The 17395-nt window shown below is 42.7% G+C and overlaps 1 protein-coding gene across 3 annotated transcripts in view; it reads right to left on the bottom strand.

Annotated features, from left to right (window-relative positions):
* Window positions 1–17395, bottom strand: part of NUGGC (nuclear GTPase, germinal center associated) — a 47775-nt gene that overhangs the window by 12339 nt on the left and 18041 nt on the right. For all 3 annotated transcript variants that reach the window (XR_005025567.2, XM_036889075.2, XM_036889076.2), the window contains exons 8-12: window positions 14374–14549; window positions 13023–13041; window positions 12657–12746; window positions 4285–4390; window positions 3005–3138 (exon numbers count right to left, since the gene is read on the bottom strand). Coding sequence is in view for 2 of the 3 variants with exons in the window: in XM_036889075.2 (XP_036744970.2) it covers window positions 3005–3138; window positions 4285–4390; window positions 12657–12746; window positions 13023–13041; window positions 14374–14549 (525 nt within the window). In the remaining variant the exon portion in view is untranslated. The remainder of the gene's footprint in view (window positions 1–3004; window positions 3139–4284; window positions 4391–12656; window positions 12747–13022; window positions 13042–14373; window positions 14550–17395) is intronic.

The raw sequence follows: 17395 nt of genomic DNA, 5'->3' as shown, positions 1-17395 counted from the left end.
CCAAATGTGTCATCCCTTCTGTGACCCCACACCTTTGCACATGCTATACCCCCTTCGCATCCTTCCAAAGCTCAAAACTCACCTCCCACATGACACTGTCCCCGCCACCCAACACATTCTGTACATCCCCGTGTCACAGCGTGCTTCCTGCTGTGCTCTGTGTCATTCCACATGTCCTCCCCCGGGACTAGGAACTTGCTGAAGGGACAGACTGTCATTCATGCCTATTTACTCCGAAGCATGGCTCAGAAACAGCTGCGCAGTGTATGAGTGGCACAGAGAAACTGCTAGATAATGGGGACTTTTAAGTTCTATTCCCAGTGTGATGACAGAAATAGCTCTCGAATTGATGTGTGGCTTTATGCAGATGACAGACTCTCTGGATCTTGATTGAAGTGAATGGGGCTGAATGGTTCTGAAAACAGCCTCAAACTCCCATACTCCATGAGTCTCAGAGGAGATGAGGTTTATTTTTAAAACTTTAACCATTTTTACAGAGATTATTCAGTTTGAGGCACACCCTGGGGATTTTTATAGTTGCCATGAGTAAGAAATCTATAAGCTGGACTGTTTTTCTCCCTCTATATTCTGCCCTCTATATTCTTTTGCCCTGTGGCATCGCTGGTGATTAAAGTGAAGTAAGAAGCCATGAAAAGAAACTCTACAGGCAAGAATTTCACAAAGTCTCACTCTGAACAATCCTTGTCGAATAAACAAAAGAATGGTAAGAAAGGACGGGGCTGGAAGTAAAAGAACAGCAAGAAATGGGAAGGCTGACACCCACCATGAATAAATGAGGGACTCATTCGACACTGAGATGTAATAATCAACTCCTACTGATTCTTGAAAATAATGACTAGATCCCTGTTCACTGAAACTCACTAACTACCCAAACTCTGAAGCTCTCGGTTTGAGTTACAATCTTTAAGAATGATCAGTCATGTACATTTTTAGGTTTGACTTCTTTCCCAGGATGCAGAAGAACTGACAAAACTCTGGCCTCCCAGCTTTTCACTGAAGAACTAAGACTGAGACCAACGTCTGAGGCCAACAAATTTTGAGGAAGGCTGCTGGCAACTCCCTCCAAAAGGAGGTCACAGACGTGCCCAGAAGCCCTTCTGTGTTTTCTGTCACTTGGAGCCCAGCTGCAAGGCCGGGTCCGAGCCCCTACCCAGGGTGCATGTCCGCATTGGCAGAGGACGGCACGCAGGACAGGCACTTCTGAGTCTGCAAAATGCCTTGTCCTTGGGTTTGTGAAATGAACCGACCACACACAGTACCACAACTGATTCATTTTCCATCAGCACATCCAGAAGCAATCCTTGGCTGGGCAGAGATGCAACTTTTACCCCAAAGAACTTTTTTGGGAAGTTAGAAGGTCAAATCCTTCCCCAATATTTCAGAGGACAAAATTGTCAAATGAGAAAATCTCAGATCCCAGGAGGTTTATTTTTCCCCTCACAGAACTAGACCAAAATGAGGCACAAGAAATGCAATGAAAAGACAGCAAATCTTGCTCTGTATGTCACCTTTAAAAATAATTTTTTAAGTGCGGACATTGGACCAAACGCACAAGGACCTCTTTGGCAGCATCGCTTACTTCTCCTACTGGAGTCAGGCGTCCAGTATCTGCCTGTCCTCGCCAATGGACAGAGCCTGCCCAGGCTCACTCTTGCACACTCTCAGCGCCTGCCCTTGACCTCTCTCAGAGCCCTACTAGTTCTCTCTCTCCCCCTTTCCCATCCTGCTTATCAAGAAGCGAGACAAGCTGGCTGTGCAAACTTAGTGGCTGATAGCAAATGCAGAAGTAAATTAGCTCCAGTCAGATGAGAACTCCCAAAGGCCACTTGTTCAGAGCTTGCTAGAGCAGGGGGTAGGGGGTCCGCTGCCATTGCCTGCATCTGAAGGAGGCGGCAGAGCAGGAAGGCTTCGGAGTGCCCGAAGCAAGGCCTCTGGCCTGGGGAAGCCAGAGGCGGGCTAGCTAGACACGGGGAGCCTGTGTGACTCATCAGCGTGCATATTTGGCGTTATCTGGTTGGTCCTAAGTTGGAAGCAGGGATAAAGATTAGGGAGCTCTCAGTTATTAAACAAGGTCTGGCCATTTGGGGCCAAGTCACTTTTTAGCTTCCTGAGTCATTACTGGAGACGGCAGCCTGACTTCCTGGAAGTGTAACGCACAAATAAATAAGCCATTTAGTGCAGATAAGGGGTCAGGTTCCCAGGCAGGTTGCCGCTGGCTGTGGGTCAGAGCTCTGTGTTCATACACGACTGTCCCTTCCTGTATTCAGTTCCTCACAAAGAAGCAGTGCAGTTGGTGATTGATCCTAGCAACAGATTTTTCTCCAAAACTCCCAAGCCTCTACTTTAGCAGTTTATTCCTCTTATCTTAAGGTTAAAAAAAAGTCATCCATCAGAGTGATACTTTCATCCATTACCATGAAAAAAGTAATTTTTAACTGGTCATTCAAAAGGCCTGCATTCTACACTTTGCAGATAAATACCTCACCTCTTTGCTGGAAGCCCTGCCTAGTTTCCTTCCTCTCTCATTATTTTACTCTGCTGCTCTGAGCTTGAAATTCCGACAACACCAGGGCATGAAGGAAATTCACAGACAGATGAAACTTGTTTGGGCTATACGCATAAACAGGCCTCTATAGGATCACCAAAAAGCGCCTGAATTCCACTAGAAATAAACAAATCACTTCTGCCATTGCTTAAACACATTCCATCTTGTTCAAGTCTCAAGGGAAGTGACAGTACCTTCTATTTTTACATTTTCCTCTCAGCCCATCTGTCCCAGATAAAATACTCTTCTTTTCTTTTTTTACTCAAAGGTCCCAATTTTAACCCTCTAATTATCCTTTTATCCTCTTTAGGTCCTCTAAGCTAGGATACTCCTTTGATACAGAGAGAAAAGTTATCATAATTTAATTTTCTAACTTGGTAAAAGAGAATGGTCTGCCCAGGCTAGGAGGCAGAGAACGCACGCAGATGGCTTGCATACCGGCAGGCTTTCTGTGCAGTTGAAACTGTCTGTGAGGAACAACAAACCAGAGGCTTCCGTCACGTATGTGGTCACCATCCTTCTCTTCTTGTCCAAGAGTCTTTTCCTGATGTAGCCTCTTAACTTGGGGATTTCTGGAATTCACAGGCAGCACGAACAATTTTAAAAGGCCAGAGTTCACAGTAGATAGAATTCAGAAAAATTACCAGATCAGGATGTAGGCTGGATGCCCACTAAACCAACCTTTCTGAGGATATTTTTTCCCATGTCTAGGATCGACGATACAAACTGGCAGGTCAGCAGTGGTGAATACCAGTTTTATGTAGCGGTAGATAACAAATGACATAGAAAGTGCAGGCTGGTTAAAAAAAAAAAATGAGCACTTCCTTTTGGGTTGGTACTTACCTGCAAAGGTGAACTAAAGGTGCTCCTATTGCAGTCTTGGCTCTGTGGTCCCCTAAGATTTTTCTTTCTATATCAAATAACCCTTAATATCAAAATAGCTCATGCTTGCTGTTGAAGGGGACAGGAACCACTGACAAGTGGGATTCCAGACTGGAAACTTATTTCAGCCTCAACCCTTTGTTAGGCAGAGGGTAACAGAAGCCATCCTGCATCTTCCCCACTAGTCCTGTAAGTGGGACGTTTTCTCTGTTAATAATCTTGTGTATGCCAAGCTGATCATTTCTTTTGCCCTTAACCTCCTCTTGCACTCATATGTGTAATTAAAATGCATGCACCTTTTAAGCTGTTTTAAGCTCAGATCCTGTCGACTCACCCAGTTTTCTCTGATCACTGCAGTCACATGGCTCCTTGAATGTCTATTGCTCTCATAGCACCATTTATCTTAGCTTATTTTTACTTCAATTTTTACACATGGCTTAGTGTTAGGTCCTCATCTAGATTTTAAGTTCTGTGAAGAAAGGGGGCATGTCTAGTACTTTCCTCCTCACAGACAAAGCATACAACAGACAAAGCATATAATCAGGAAATACTTCCAATAACCATAGCCAGGTGAGTGAGAAAACTCCAGTCAAATACTAAGGAAATGGAAATCTGAACACTGACCTTTACCAACTCATGGTAAGATTTGGAGGAGAGAGGAATTGTGGTCTCAGGCACCACAACAATGCAGAGAGAAACATAAATATATCCACTAATAGGTATGGAAACTGTGGCAAGCTGGAAGCGTGGCACAAAAAGTCCCAGAGAGGGAAATTCACAGTACCAAGCTTAATCTTGAGAATGTTAGTGATTGAGATAAGAAATATATAAATTACCAGTTTCCTCCTCGGTGAGGAGAGCCTGCTGCCAGTACTCCTGGGCGCTGACTGTGTACACCAGATCTGAGGCTTTCAGAACCTTGCAATCAGCAGGCAGTTTTCTCTGCAGTGAGAAAGGCAGAAAGGGAACAGAACAATTCAGCCAGGACACAGGAGACAATGCACGGGCCTTAAGACAGTCTTCACCAAGTTTCAGCTCCATCATTTCTAGTGCTACACGCATCCTGTCATGAACACTCAATACCCATATGTTAGATGCTCCCACCTGCCCATGCCTCACATGGCTAGAAATTGGGAGGAGATTGCTGCATAGAAACTGTTCTTTAGGGAGTTAAAAATATCAATTCTAGAAGGAAATGTACAAAGTGTAGTTATATGTTCAGAGGGGAAAAAATATCAGAACCCATTTTAGAAAAAGAAGCACCGCTCTAGAAGGCAGTGTGTGCTTCAGCCAGCTTGTCCCAGCTCCTGAGAGCTGACCGTACACAGCTCATTCTAGCTCTGCCTTTAGTGAATCACACTGATAGCTTGAAACTGACAATAGCAGAAGTATTTACGCTGTGGGAATCAGCAAATGCTACATATCATGGCTTTTTTCTAAATGGAGAGCTGATTGTTAAACATTTACCAGCGCAACAGAACCCAACACTGGGCAAAAGTTCTATAGAAATGCAAGTTCAGTAAATGGGTGGTTAGTGAATAATCATATATATTTTAATGCAGAGCAATGTTTAAGCAAACGATGGTGTTAAATGTCAAGGAATTAAGAATCATGTGAGAAAATCTATGTGGGTAAAATTGTAACATTTCCAGAATATCTCACATGGCTTTAGTACATCTGCATATCAATAGGTGTTCAGAGGTGGAAAGAAGTATGGCTTTAGTGCATTTGCATCATTCCTCAGGGGTGGAGAGAAATTCATCTTCATATCAATGGGTAATTACCTAGGCAAGGAGGGCTTATCTGTACTGGAGAGGTGAGCAGAGGGCCAGTTTTGCTTCTGTTGGAGCAGAAAAGAGAGACGGTCCATGACTGCAGATTGTGAGCAATATATGGATTTAAAACTTTTCTCCCTTTGACTGATTTTGGTTTTTAGAGGTACTTTGCCCCGGGATTTCCTCTCCCTGGACTTACAATCTATTTTTATGATTAGAACATCATTACAGAGAAGTCATACTAGAATTATGCATAAATATTGTTCCATAATTTTACATCCTTCTCACTTAAAAAAGAAAAACCATAAAGAGTGCGCATGTGTGCGCATCTGGGTATTTGGGAATGACAGAAAACAGTGGAGAGTTGTCCATCTCTTTCTGATGCAAGATATGAAAGAGCTGAGAGTGAGCAGCCCACTGGAAGAGGGGAGAGGCCACATCTCTGGCAAGTTGTAAACCTATGTAGTCAAGGATGCCTGAGTAGGCTTCCAGAAGCCCCACAGTAGAGTCAGAACTGAAATTACACAAAGGATCTCCCAAGATTAATTTTTTTTCTCTTTCTGATAGAATTTTGACCCTAGGAAATAAATTTAGGGAAAGTTGAAACAGTTGAGAGAAAGGAGTATGCCTAGCTGTGCCTAGGTGTTTGTATTATTTAAAATCTTGCTCTAAAGTTTGTGTCTTTTCTAAAAATGATTGGAAACTAGTGTGGTTAACACACTTGTTATTATAGTACAAAGAAATGTTTTCTAGTGTCAATGAAGTGACTGCGATATGCAGGTTCCACACTATTGTAATAGAGAAGGCAAAACAGTGACAGCTGAAAGGTAGGATGCAAGAAGTAAGTAGACACTCATCAAATTATCCTGTAGAAAGATTAGTCACATAATTTACACATGCGGTTTGTTATAACAATGTACAGCATAATACATCAAAGCATAATATGTTAAAGAAGATATTGTATTCAAAAGAGGAAAAAATCTGGAAGCTCAAAATAAAAGGGATACTAGATGGAAACAGAATCAAAATGGATATAGTAAACTTGGTATAGTAGACTGAAGTCAGTAATATAAATAGTGACCTCATTTTTTTTATTAAAGTATTACTGATAGACACTTATGAAGGTTTCACATGAACAACACTGTTGTTTCAACATTCACCCATGTTACCAAGTCCTCACCACCAGCACCCCCCTTGCAGTCACTGTCTATCGGTGTAGTAAGATGCTATAGAGTCATTATTTGCCTTCTCCATGTCGTACTGCCTTCCCCATGACCTACCTATATTGTGATTGCAGATTATAGTGTCCCTTAATCCCGTTCTCTCTCTCAACCCACCCACCCCAACCCCTCCCCTTCCATAACCTAACCGCTAGTCTCTTCTCAGAGTCTGTAAATCTGCTGCTATTTTGTTCCTTCAGTTTTGCTTTGTTTTTATACTCCACAAATGAGTGAAGTCATTCGGTACTTGTATTTCTCTGCCTGGCTTATTTCACTGAGCATAATACCCTCTAGCTCCATCCACGTTGTTGCGAATGGCAGGATTTCTTTTCTTTCTATGGCTGAATAATATTGCATTGTGTATATGTACCAGTTCTTTATTATCCATTCATGTACTGATGGACACTTAGGTTGCTTCCATATCTTGGCTATTGTAAATAGCACTGCAATAAACATAGGGGTGCATATGTCTTTTCTAATCAGGTATCTTGTTTTCTTTGGGTATATGCTAGGAGTAGAATTCTGGGGTCAAATAGTGTCTCTATTTTTAGTTTTTTGAGGAACCTCTATATTGCTTTCTTCAATGGTTGGACTAATTTTCATTCCCACCAACAGTGTAGGAGGTTTCCCCTTTCTCCGCATCCTTGCCAGAATTTGATGTTTCATGTCTTTTGGATTTTGACCATCCTAACTGATATGAGGTGATATCTCATTGTGGTTTTAATTTGCATTTCCCTGATTAGCAGTGTGGAGCATCTTTTCATGTGCCTCTTGGCCACCCGAATTTCTACTTTGGAGAAGTGTCTGTTCAGATCCTCTGTCCATTTTTTAATTGGGTTATTTGTTTTTTGGGTGTTGAGGTGTGTGAGTTCTTTATATATTTTAGATGTTAACCCCTTATCAGATGTCATTTACAAATATATTCTCCCATACTGCATGATGCCTTTTTGTTCTGCTGATGGTGTCCTTTGCTATACAGAAGCTTTTTAGTTTGATGTAGTCCCACTTGTTCATTTTAGATTTTGTTTCCCTTGCCTGAGCAGATGTGTTCAGAAAAATGCTCATGTTATATTCAAGAGATTTTTGTCTATGTTTTCTTCTATGAGTTTTATGGTTTCATGACTTACATTCAGGTCTTTGATCCATCTCAAGTTTATTTTTGTGAATGGAGTTAGACAATAATCCAGTTTCATTCTCTTACATGTAGCTAAGTGATCCCATTTTTAAAAAAATAATCTATCTTTTTGAACCTTGTCATTAAAATGATTTTGCAGTGATAATCACACTGCCCACTTCTACTTGTGAAATAATTTTATTTGTACCCCTAGTAACTCAACTTTTATTTTTAATATTCTCTGGTGAAAGTAGTGGGTCCATGTTTTGGGGCAGGGAGAAATAAAATGGGCCTGAACATCTTATTTTCACCAGAGAGCAAAAATATGCTTATTTTCTTTTTTAAGTCTGGGTAATGCTAAAAGAAACCAGCTTAAATTAAAAGCTCCTGTTGGCCAAGATGGGAACTTGAACATCAAAAAGAAACAATAATTCTCTGAAAAGCCATGAATTCCATATGAACCTCAAAATGAGTAAAACAATGAGGTATTGTAAAATAATAAGAAATATATATAAATAAATAAATAAATAAATAAATGCACATATCTGACTCTAGTTCCTGACAGAGGGCTCCTAAATCCCTTATAAGCAGGAATACTAGGAAAATCTTTTGTTTTAACATTTAGTCTTTGACTTCAGTTCCCTGCACAAAGCTCCTAAAACCATCATCATATCCTAAGTGATAAAAACATTAGGAGCGTCTTTGTTCTAATATTTGTTCTTTGATCCTGGTACCTGACACAGAACTCTTAAATCCCTTGGGATTTCCTGAGTGATAGGAGTGTCTTTTTTCCCCAGTGAGGCAACACTGGGTGGACTCCTGGATGGGGGCTGGACACCAGAAAGAATAAGCCATTAGAAGCCTGGAGTTTTCAGACCCACCCCCATTCTCCAGAGAGGGAGAAGGGCAGAATGTGGAGTTAATAATTGATCATGCCTATGTGAAGAAGCCTCCATAAAATCCCAATAGTATGGGGTTCAGAGAGCTTCTGGTTGGCAAACACATCTGTACACCAGGAGGGTGATGCATTCCAACTGCACGGGACAGAAGCTCCTGTACTCAGGCACCTCCCAGGCTTTGCCCTGTGTTATGTGTTCATCTGGCTGTGCATCTGTATTCTTTAGCGTATCCCTTATTATATAATAAACTCCTCAACATAAGTAATTGTTTCACTGAGTTTTGTGAGCTACTCTAGCAAATAATAAAACCTAAGGGGAGGAGGTCATGGGACCCTATGATTTATAGCCAAGTTGGACAGAAGTTGTGGGAAACCTGAGGACCTACTTCTTGCAATTGGCATCCGAAGTGGGGTGGGGGGCAGTCTTGTGGGATTTAGCCCCTAACCTGTGAGATCTGATGCTATTGTTCACATCAAGTTAGCTTGCAGGACACCCATCTGATGACAGAGAATTGTTTGGTGAAAGAAAAATCCCCATGCATCTAGGGTCTGAAGGTTCTGAGTGTGTTAGCAGGAACTGGAAGAATTAATATTGCTAAGATGTTTATGCTACCCAAAACAATCTACGGATTCAATGCAATCTCTATCAAAATGCTAATAACATTTTTTACAGAACTAGAACAAATAATCCTAAAATTTGTAGGGAACCACAGAAGAACCCCAAATGGCCAAATCAATCTTGAAAAAGAAGAACAAAGCTGGAAATGTCACAGTCCCTTTATATACTACAAAGCTACAGTAATCAAAACAATGTGGCACTGGCACAAAAACAAACATGTAGATCAGTGGAACAAAATAGAGAGCCCAGAAATAAACCCACTCTTGTGTGGTCAATACATCTATGACAAAGGAGGCAAGAATATGCAATGGGGAGAAGACAGTCTCCTCAGAAAATGATATTGAGAAAACTGGACAGCTACATGCAAAAGAATGAAACTGGACCACTTTCTTACACATTTACAAAAACAAAACTAAAATGGAGTAAAGGCCTACGTCAAAACCAGAAACCATAAAAATGCTGAAAGAAAACATAGGCAGTAAACTCTTCCAGACTCAGCAAAATTTTTTTGGATCTATTTCCTCAGGCAAGAGCAACAAAACAAACAACTGGGATGACATCAAACTCAAAAGCTTTTGCACAGAGAAGGCAACTATCAGCACAATGAAAAGGTAACCTACTAAATGAGAGAAGATATTTGCAAAGGATATATCCAGTAAAGGGTTAGTATCCAAAATATATAAAGAACTCATACAACTAAATACACACACCAGCAAGTGCATTAAAAAATGGGCAGAGGACCTGAATAGACATTTTTCCAAAGAAGACATACAGATGGTCAACAGACACATGAAAGGATGCCCCACATCACTAATCATTAGGGAAATACAAATCAGAACCACAATGAGATTTCATCTCATACCAGTCAGAATGGCTAGTACCAAAAGACAAGAAATAACAAGCAATGGCAAGGATGTGGAGAAAAGGGATCCCTCATGCACTGTTGGTGGGAATGTAAATTGGTGCAGCCATCATGGAAACCAGTATAAAGGTTCTTCAAAAAATTAAAAATAGAAATAGCATACGATCTAGCAGTTCCACTTCTGGATATTTATCAGAAAACAAACCACTAACTTGGAAAGATATATGCACCCTATGTTTGTTGCAGCATTATTTACAATAACCAAGATATGGAAACACAGAGGGTTCATCAATAGATGAATGGATAAAGAAGCTGTGGTAATATCCAGTAAAGGGTTAGTATCCAAAATATATAAAGAACTCATACACAATAATCCAAACTGAAATAAAGTGGTTGGAAATTAGCTATCACCTACCCTTAGAATATGGAATATAAAAAGCAAAACAAATGAAGAAACAAAACAAAACAGAAACAGGCTCACAAATAGAGAAAACAAACTGGTTGCTAGTGGGGGTTGGGGGGGCAGGGTTGGTGGGAAGTGTGAAATAGATGAAGGCGATTAAGAGGTACACACTGCCGGTTATAAAACAAGGAAGTCATGGGGATGTAATGTACAGCAATAATACTATAATAACTGTGTATGATGACAGGTGATAACTACACTTACGGTGATTTTGTAATGTATATAAATGTTGAGTCACTGTACTGTACACCTGAAATAACTATAACGTTGCATTTAAACTACCATTCAACTTTTTTTTAAAAAAGGCAGTGTGAGTGTGTTAGTAGTGTGAGGGTAAAGGAGAGACACGTGGGAGAATAGTGCTGGCTTTCCTTACAGGTAGGCTAAAGCAGAGGGAAAATGCGGCATAATAAACAGCTCAAATGACATGCCCGAGCACGTCAAAACCCATCCAGCCCTCCTTTACCTGCCACATGCGATCAGTCATCCAGACTGTGGATCGGAACTCCCTAACATCTCTTGACTGCAGCTCCTCTACTCTATTCCCATAGTGACTGTCTAGTTCAGTCTCTCATCACTTCCACCTAGACTATAGAAAAAGCCTCCCAACTGGTCTCTATATCCAATCTTTACTCACCCCTCCCTCTACCATCCATTTTCCATAGTGCTGAGAAAACAACATTTTAGAAGATACATAGTCTCTCTAAATTGAGATCTATAAACCTAGTCTCAGGGGTCTGTCATTTTTCTTACCATATTTTTTCCTAATTTCCATTTTTATAATTAAAAAAGTATGCACAGACATCTATATGAATGACCACCTTATAAACAAGTTCTGCTTCATATTTTCTATGATTAAAATTAAATTTGCTCAAAATGAAGGCACACAGCACAAGTTAAAGGTTTCACAATAATCCAAACTGAAATAAAGTGGTCGGAAAATTAGGTATCACCTGGCCTTCAGAGGTGAAAGTGTACAAGTTGTACCGTAACAGTCAGAACCATAGCCATGGTGTAAGCTGACATACTGCCGCCCAGACCGTGTCCCCTACACACCAGTACACCACATTTATTAGCAATAAAAATAGTTGTGAACTGGGTATCAAAGTATTTTATGCCTCTGCTCATAAAATGCATATTTTTTAATGCCAACAAGAACAATTAAAGAGAATGAGAACAGCTTTACTGAGCTATTACCTCATTAAAACTGTCATTCAAGAATTGCTTGGCAAAAGGCTTTGACTTGGTATGAGATCTGATTATGCAGATTCGAAATTAGAATGAGAAACAGAAGCTGGGAAATTTTGAATACCACATTGTACATCAGACATTTTCTGCATCAATATTACTGAAGTCAAAATACAGAAAGCAATTCATTATAGAACCAGACATAAGGCCATATGTTTTTACTATTAAATCCAGCACTGAAGATTTGGTTTCAGAAAAACCATATCACCCGTTACATTATACTAATGCTGGGATACCACTTACGTTGTTCCATTTGTAGCTTATCTTAAAATTGTTTTCAGTTTTATAGTTGTATAAGACTATCCTGGTAAGGAGTTTCATGTTTGCACCTATTTCAATGACCAAATAATAGAAATAATTAAAGAAAACACCAAGATTCATGCAGAAAAATTACTGAAGCTTGAAAAAGTCGGCTCAAGCCTTATCTCCCAACACTGCGCATTTATCCTTTGGGAAGCTGTTTGGCACTGCTTCGTTCACCACTGATGAACCACACGTTTTCCGATTACATTCTTCCCTCTGTCCTGAATGCCCTTTCTCCTACTTCTTCACCTTACTAAAGACTACTGCTTCTTTCAAATTCTGCTTCAGAGTGTGAGGAGTTTTCCCAGAACCGCCTCCCAGTCTGTCAGTGTGATTCGGGCACCCTTCTATTTCCACAACCCCCAGTGCACTCCTCTGGCGAAGCACACCTTAAGCTGTAATGGTGACCTCTGATTTTTACCTGCACGTATTTCTCAATAGACCATATATATGCTCATGCAATCTTTCCAACAATCACAGGAGGTAGATATTATTTCCCCATTTAACAGATGAGAAAACAGAGGCTCAGAGAGGTACAGTATTTGCCTAAGGTCACAAAATTATTAATCAATAGGACTAAGTCAGGTCCAGATTGTTTACCCCAAGCTTTCACCCTTGCTATCACATGAGACCAAACAGACATTTGTTTCTCAAAATCTGAGTGGCTGAAAAGCAGAAAAATACATATGGAAATCTGTTAACTCACCTTTAGTTTTTCCTTGAGAATTCTATTCCTTTGTATTTTTATCATTTCATTTCTTTCCAAGACAGCCTCTCGTTGACTTTGAATAGCTTGCTAGATTGTGAGAAGAAATAAAAGCACGACAGAGTCCAGGGTTATTGAGACTGATGAGTAATACAATGCACTTTTTTTCAGCAGACCTTCATTCAGTCCAAATGTGCCTGTATTCAAATCATGCAATATTAATCATAAAAAGTATTATTTAAAAATAACAAGTCCATGCGTATGCCCAAACTCATCATGATGTTTACACAAAATATGTGCAATTTTTTGTGTATCAATTATATCTCAATAGAGCTTGAAAAAAATAAAGAACTAGTCCATACTCACATTTCCCCCTTTTCTTTCCCTGAAATGAAAAATGTAACAATTACTTAACTCAGTAGGGTCACAGCAGCCTTTCAACCTGCCCAAAAAAACAACATATACCAGCATGTTCTGCAAAGCTCTTTCTTTGGTCCAAATGCTGTCTTCTGATACACCTCCAGTCCATTTGAAAAAAGTGTGTATTTCTCAATGTTTTGTTGTTGGTGGAATTTTCTGTAGCTCACCCTCTGGTTAACATGTACCCATGTTATCTCTCTGTGTACCCAAAGCTCCTTGCCTGTCCCTGTCACAGAACCTTTTACGTTCTTCCATGACAGCGACCTCAGTGACCAGGCAGTCTGCCTCTGAATCTGCAGCCCTACTGCAGTGCTCAACAAACGTTCGGTAAACGCGATGATGTTTAGGTTTAGAGCTGGTGTTGGAAATGGAGAGCGTGCTACTCTGTGTGGAAGGGGTCGGGATGGAGGGAATCTGAAGGGGGAAGAAATGAAGCTGAAGTTCTAAGTAGGCCATGAAAGCAAGAAGTTAAAAGGGGAAACCGTAGCCTATTTCTTCCCCAAGAAAGTTTTATCTGATTAGTGAATTCCTGGAGACAGCAGACTTGAGTTTCAGCAAATGAAGGGAAAATGGTGGAGATGACAGGAAAAGATGCTCTTGGTGTAGGGCATCGACACCACTACATCCTGGGACCATACACAGGACAGATCGGTTTATACCTGTTGATCCTCCGTAAGGGTTAATAACAGCCCCTTTTAATTCTGAAGTGTCCCAATATGGAAAATAAGTTATAATTTTACAGAGGGAACAGAGATCTACAGTGGAAATCAACATACATGAACATCTATTAAACTCTAAAATGTTTACGTTTTATTATTCTTTGTTAGAATGTGATTCTGTAGGAATGCTTTCACTTTGGTTCAAAGTTCTAAAACTTTGAGAACCTTGTTTAGGAGTAGACAAGTCTGACAGAATCTGACCCTTCAAAGCTGTACTATGCCAGCCAGTATTACAGAAAGTGCCTACGAACTGTGGGGGCATCACGCTTTCCGTATCTATGGGGGCGGGTGGGGCCACCACACTGCACGACTGTAGGAGGTGCTCTCGGCACCTCATCCATGCGAGTGGCACTCCTGGCAGGCGTCAAGCAGCTGTTCTGGAAGAGGGGCCACAGTGGTTCCGATTCCCAAGACAATCTACTCACGGGTTCTGGTGGCTTAGAATGTCACCCAGACTTCACTCCCTTCCCTAACAGTCACTTCCCTTAAGTCTGCAATATCCAGGAGTGAAAACTCCGCCATTCCAGCAGTCAGGACCACGGAGGAAAGCCCACAGGCTTGCAAGCCCAGCACGGTACCTCAGATATTCGGGCAGGTAGAGCTTGTCGGTCTTGGTGACAACCAGGGCAATGTCCCCGCAGAAGCCCCTCTGGCAGGCTCTGATGCTCTCGCTCAGAAGGTCTTCGTGGGCTCTGCCTCCAGAGACTCTCTCCACGTCACTGATCACCCAGATCACTGAGCATTTGTCAATGGTCTGTAAACATGACCACAAGGTGTTTCAGAACATAAATGGCATGTTCTGCCCTCCATGCTGTGCCCCTGCCTCTCCAGTCCCACCTTCTCCTCTCCCCAAGGCACTTTCCATGCACAAGCCACACTGGGCTTCCTGAAGTTTCTCAGAGGTAACTTGCTCTTTTCTCTCTCAGGGCCTTTGTATTTGCCACCACTTCTGCTTGACCTCCATTTGCCCTTGGAGACTCTGCCAAGGGCCACCTGGGAATGGGCTGGCCACCCCTGCAGCACCTGGACTTCCCTGCCACACTACCTCTCAGATAGGGTTATTGTTCAGGGCAGCAGTCTGCACCCCGCGTGCCGGATTGTGAGGTGCCTGAGGGGAAGGGGCTGTGCCTTTCAGCTTCAAATCCACATCACTGCGAGCACAGGGCTTGGCCCCTGCTAGAGGCCTCAGAGATGTTCGTAGCATTTGTGACTGACAGAATTCAAGAACCCGGATCTCCATTCCTAGATCCATCACTGGCTTGCTTTAGCCTCATTTGCCCTCTTGGGAAAATTCCAGAACTAGTTCTGGTTATGCATCTACCCCAAAGCTATCACCACAGGGCATCATGTTAATGTTGGGCTGCCCTACACGTTCAGCACACTGCCACCAGGTGGCGGCAGGGAGCCGGAAACCATAGGGGGGCAAGTTGCAAACGTCAATGAACACACAAGTTATGATTAACAGTATAAATATTGCTCATCAAATAAGCAGCTTCTACCTGGCAAGTAATCATGTGTTGCCTTGAGACATTTCTCTGACTGTACTGATTCACTTTCTTATCTCTCCATATAAATGAAAAGGTGGTCCAGCTCAGGAATTAAGTTTATTTGTGGTTCCTCAGAACAGTGCTGCGCACATAATGGTGTGACAAGTTTGTGACTTGCTGATTAAATCCTCATCTTGCTTTACACCAGTGGTTCTTAACCAGTGGCGATTTTGTACCCCAGAGGACATTTGGCAATGTGTGGAGACATCTTCGTTATGCCTTGGGGAGAGGTGGCACCAGTGGGCAGAGGCCAGGAATGGTGCTAAACATCCTAGAATGCCCCCCTCCACAAAGAATCTTCTGGCCCAAAATGCCAATAGGGCTGAAACTGAGAAACTTTGATCTACAGCCACGGGTTTAAAACTTGTTTTTAGCAGTGGAGCCTTTTTCAAATGAAATCTTGGGAAGAATTCCAACTGTCAAACTTGATTTTTAAAAACAGAACTGCTGTAGTCGAGTTGGGAATGGAGGATTTGGAGTCCCTACCAGTTCGGTGCCCCCCACCTTCTGTCCATCAGTAGCTAGGCTTCATGGATCATTGTTTAAAAAGCGCCAATCTCTGGAGTCAGACAGACTTCACTGATTTATAGAGAAGGGAGTAAGCCCATAGAGGCAGAGGACTAGCTTTTGGCCACACAGCTGTGGGTCCTGAACCTCCTCCCTAGGTGGATGGACTCATGTTTATGCAGGAAAATAAAAACAATCACTCCCTTGCACTTCCCAGATGACAATCCCTTTAGGGAAGCCCCGTGCTATTTAATCAGGTCGTGGAAGACTGTAGGGTAACAGGCTGAGAGCTCCCGGAGGGCAGTGCCTCTTCTGCCTTTGAAATCCCCGTGGTCCCGAGAAACCACAGGTGCTTAATAAATGTTTATTATTAACATGAGAAGAGGACTGCGATCATAAGGTTGCAATGGTTACATTTAGGCCCTACACAAAGTTCCTAACTGCTTTGTGTAAAGTTAGACTTAAGATCTGGTAAAGTTAGAGTCAAGCAAGACACAAAAAACCCGCCAGTAGGGCAAGAGCCCTGGACTCAGGAGTAGGTGGGATGGCCCTGTGCCGCCCCCGCTGCCTCCCTCCCCGAGATGAGATCGGGCCTCAGAGGCGTCCGGCGACGTGCCCAAGGTCTCACGACTTAGGTGGCAGAAGAGGGATGTCTGAACTTAGGGTAGTTTTGGCTCAGGGAAGGCAACGCTGGCAGCTGGAGAGACGGAATGAGGGCCATTGTGCTCTGTTCTCCCTGGAAGGGGGGGAGTCTTTACAACTTCTTGTGAGAGGATATCACAAAACCGCAAGAATGCAGGGCGCTTAGGCCAAGCACAGCAGGCTGGGAACCGTCCCTTCACTTCGGCTCAACCTCCTCAGAGCAGGGGTTCTGAGCCAGATCTCCGGGCTCCTCTGTTCTGAGTGGCCTTTGATAGGCTGCCCAGCTATCTAACTGGCGGCCACCACGGCTCCATCTAGTGAGAGAGGCTGGCTGCTCCCTAGGCCTGGCCTGGAACTTTCCAAGGTTGGCGATTCCACTCCAAGAACTGGGACCCTGCAGACACAAAGGCTGGCACGGCCAGGCCTGAGCAGGGGCCCTGGGGCAGAGGCTGGGCTGCCTCCCCTCAAAGAACTGTTAAGGGATATGCTGGGGGCGTGAGACAGAGCGTCAGCTGGGAAGGCAGAAACCTGCTCTGGGTTCAAACCCTGCCAGGCAGTAGCTGTGGGTCCTGGGCAGGTTACTCCCCCTTCCTCCCTCTGAGGCCTTCATATCCTCATCTGTGAAAATCAGGGCACAGGCTGGTCAGCTGTGAGCTGTCATCCTGCTCTTGATTGGAAACCACAGTCACAAAGCTCCCTCTAGTCCACAGTCATTCATTCACCTGTGGTAGAGAATCAGTGGTTCAGCTGTGAATCTTCCAGCTTCTGTGCTGATCATGACACTGACCCTCCCTCCCAAGCCCTGCCAGCCTGGTCCCATGCCACCCCCACTCCCGCCCTGGGCTCCTGAGTTCCTTCTGCCTAAACATACCTTCTTTCTCTGTCACTTGCCCCACTAGTTCTG

Source organism: Manis pentadactyla, chromosome 1 (assembly GCF_030020395.1).
Source record: "Manis pentadactyla isolate mManPen7 chromosome 1, mManPen7.hap1, whole genome shotgun sequence".
Taxonomy (NCBI): Eukaryota; Metazoa; Chordata; class Mammalia; order Pholidota; family Manidae; genus Manis; species Manis pentadactyla.
The sequence above is the reverse complement of the archived record's forward strand: the minus strand, read 5'-3'. Positions and strand labels throughout refer to the sequence as shown.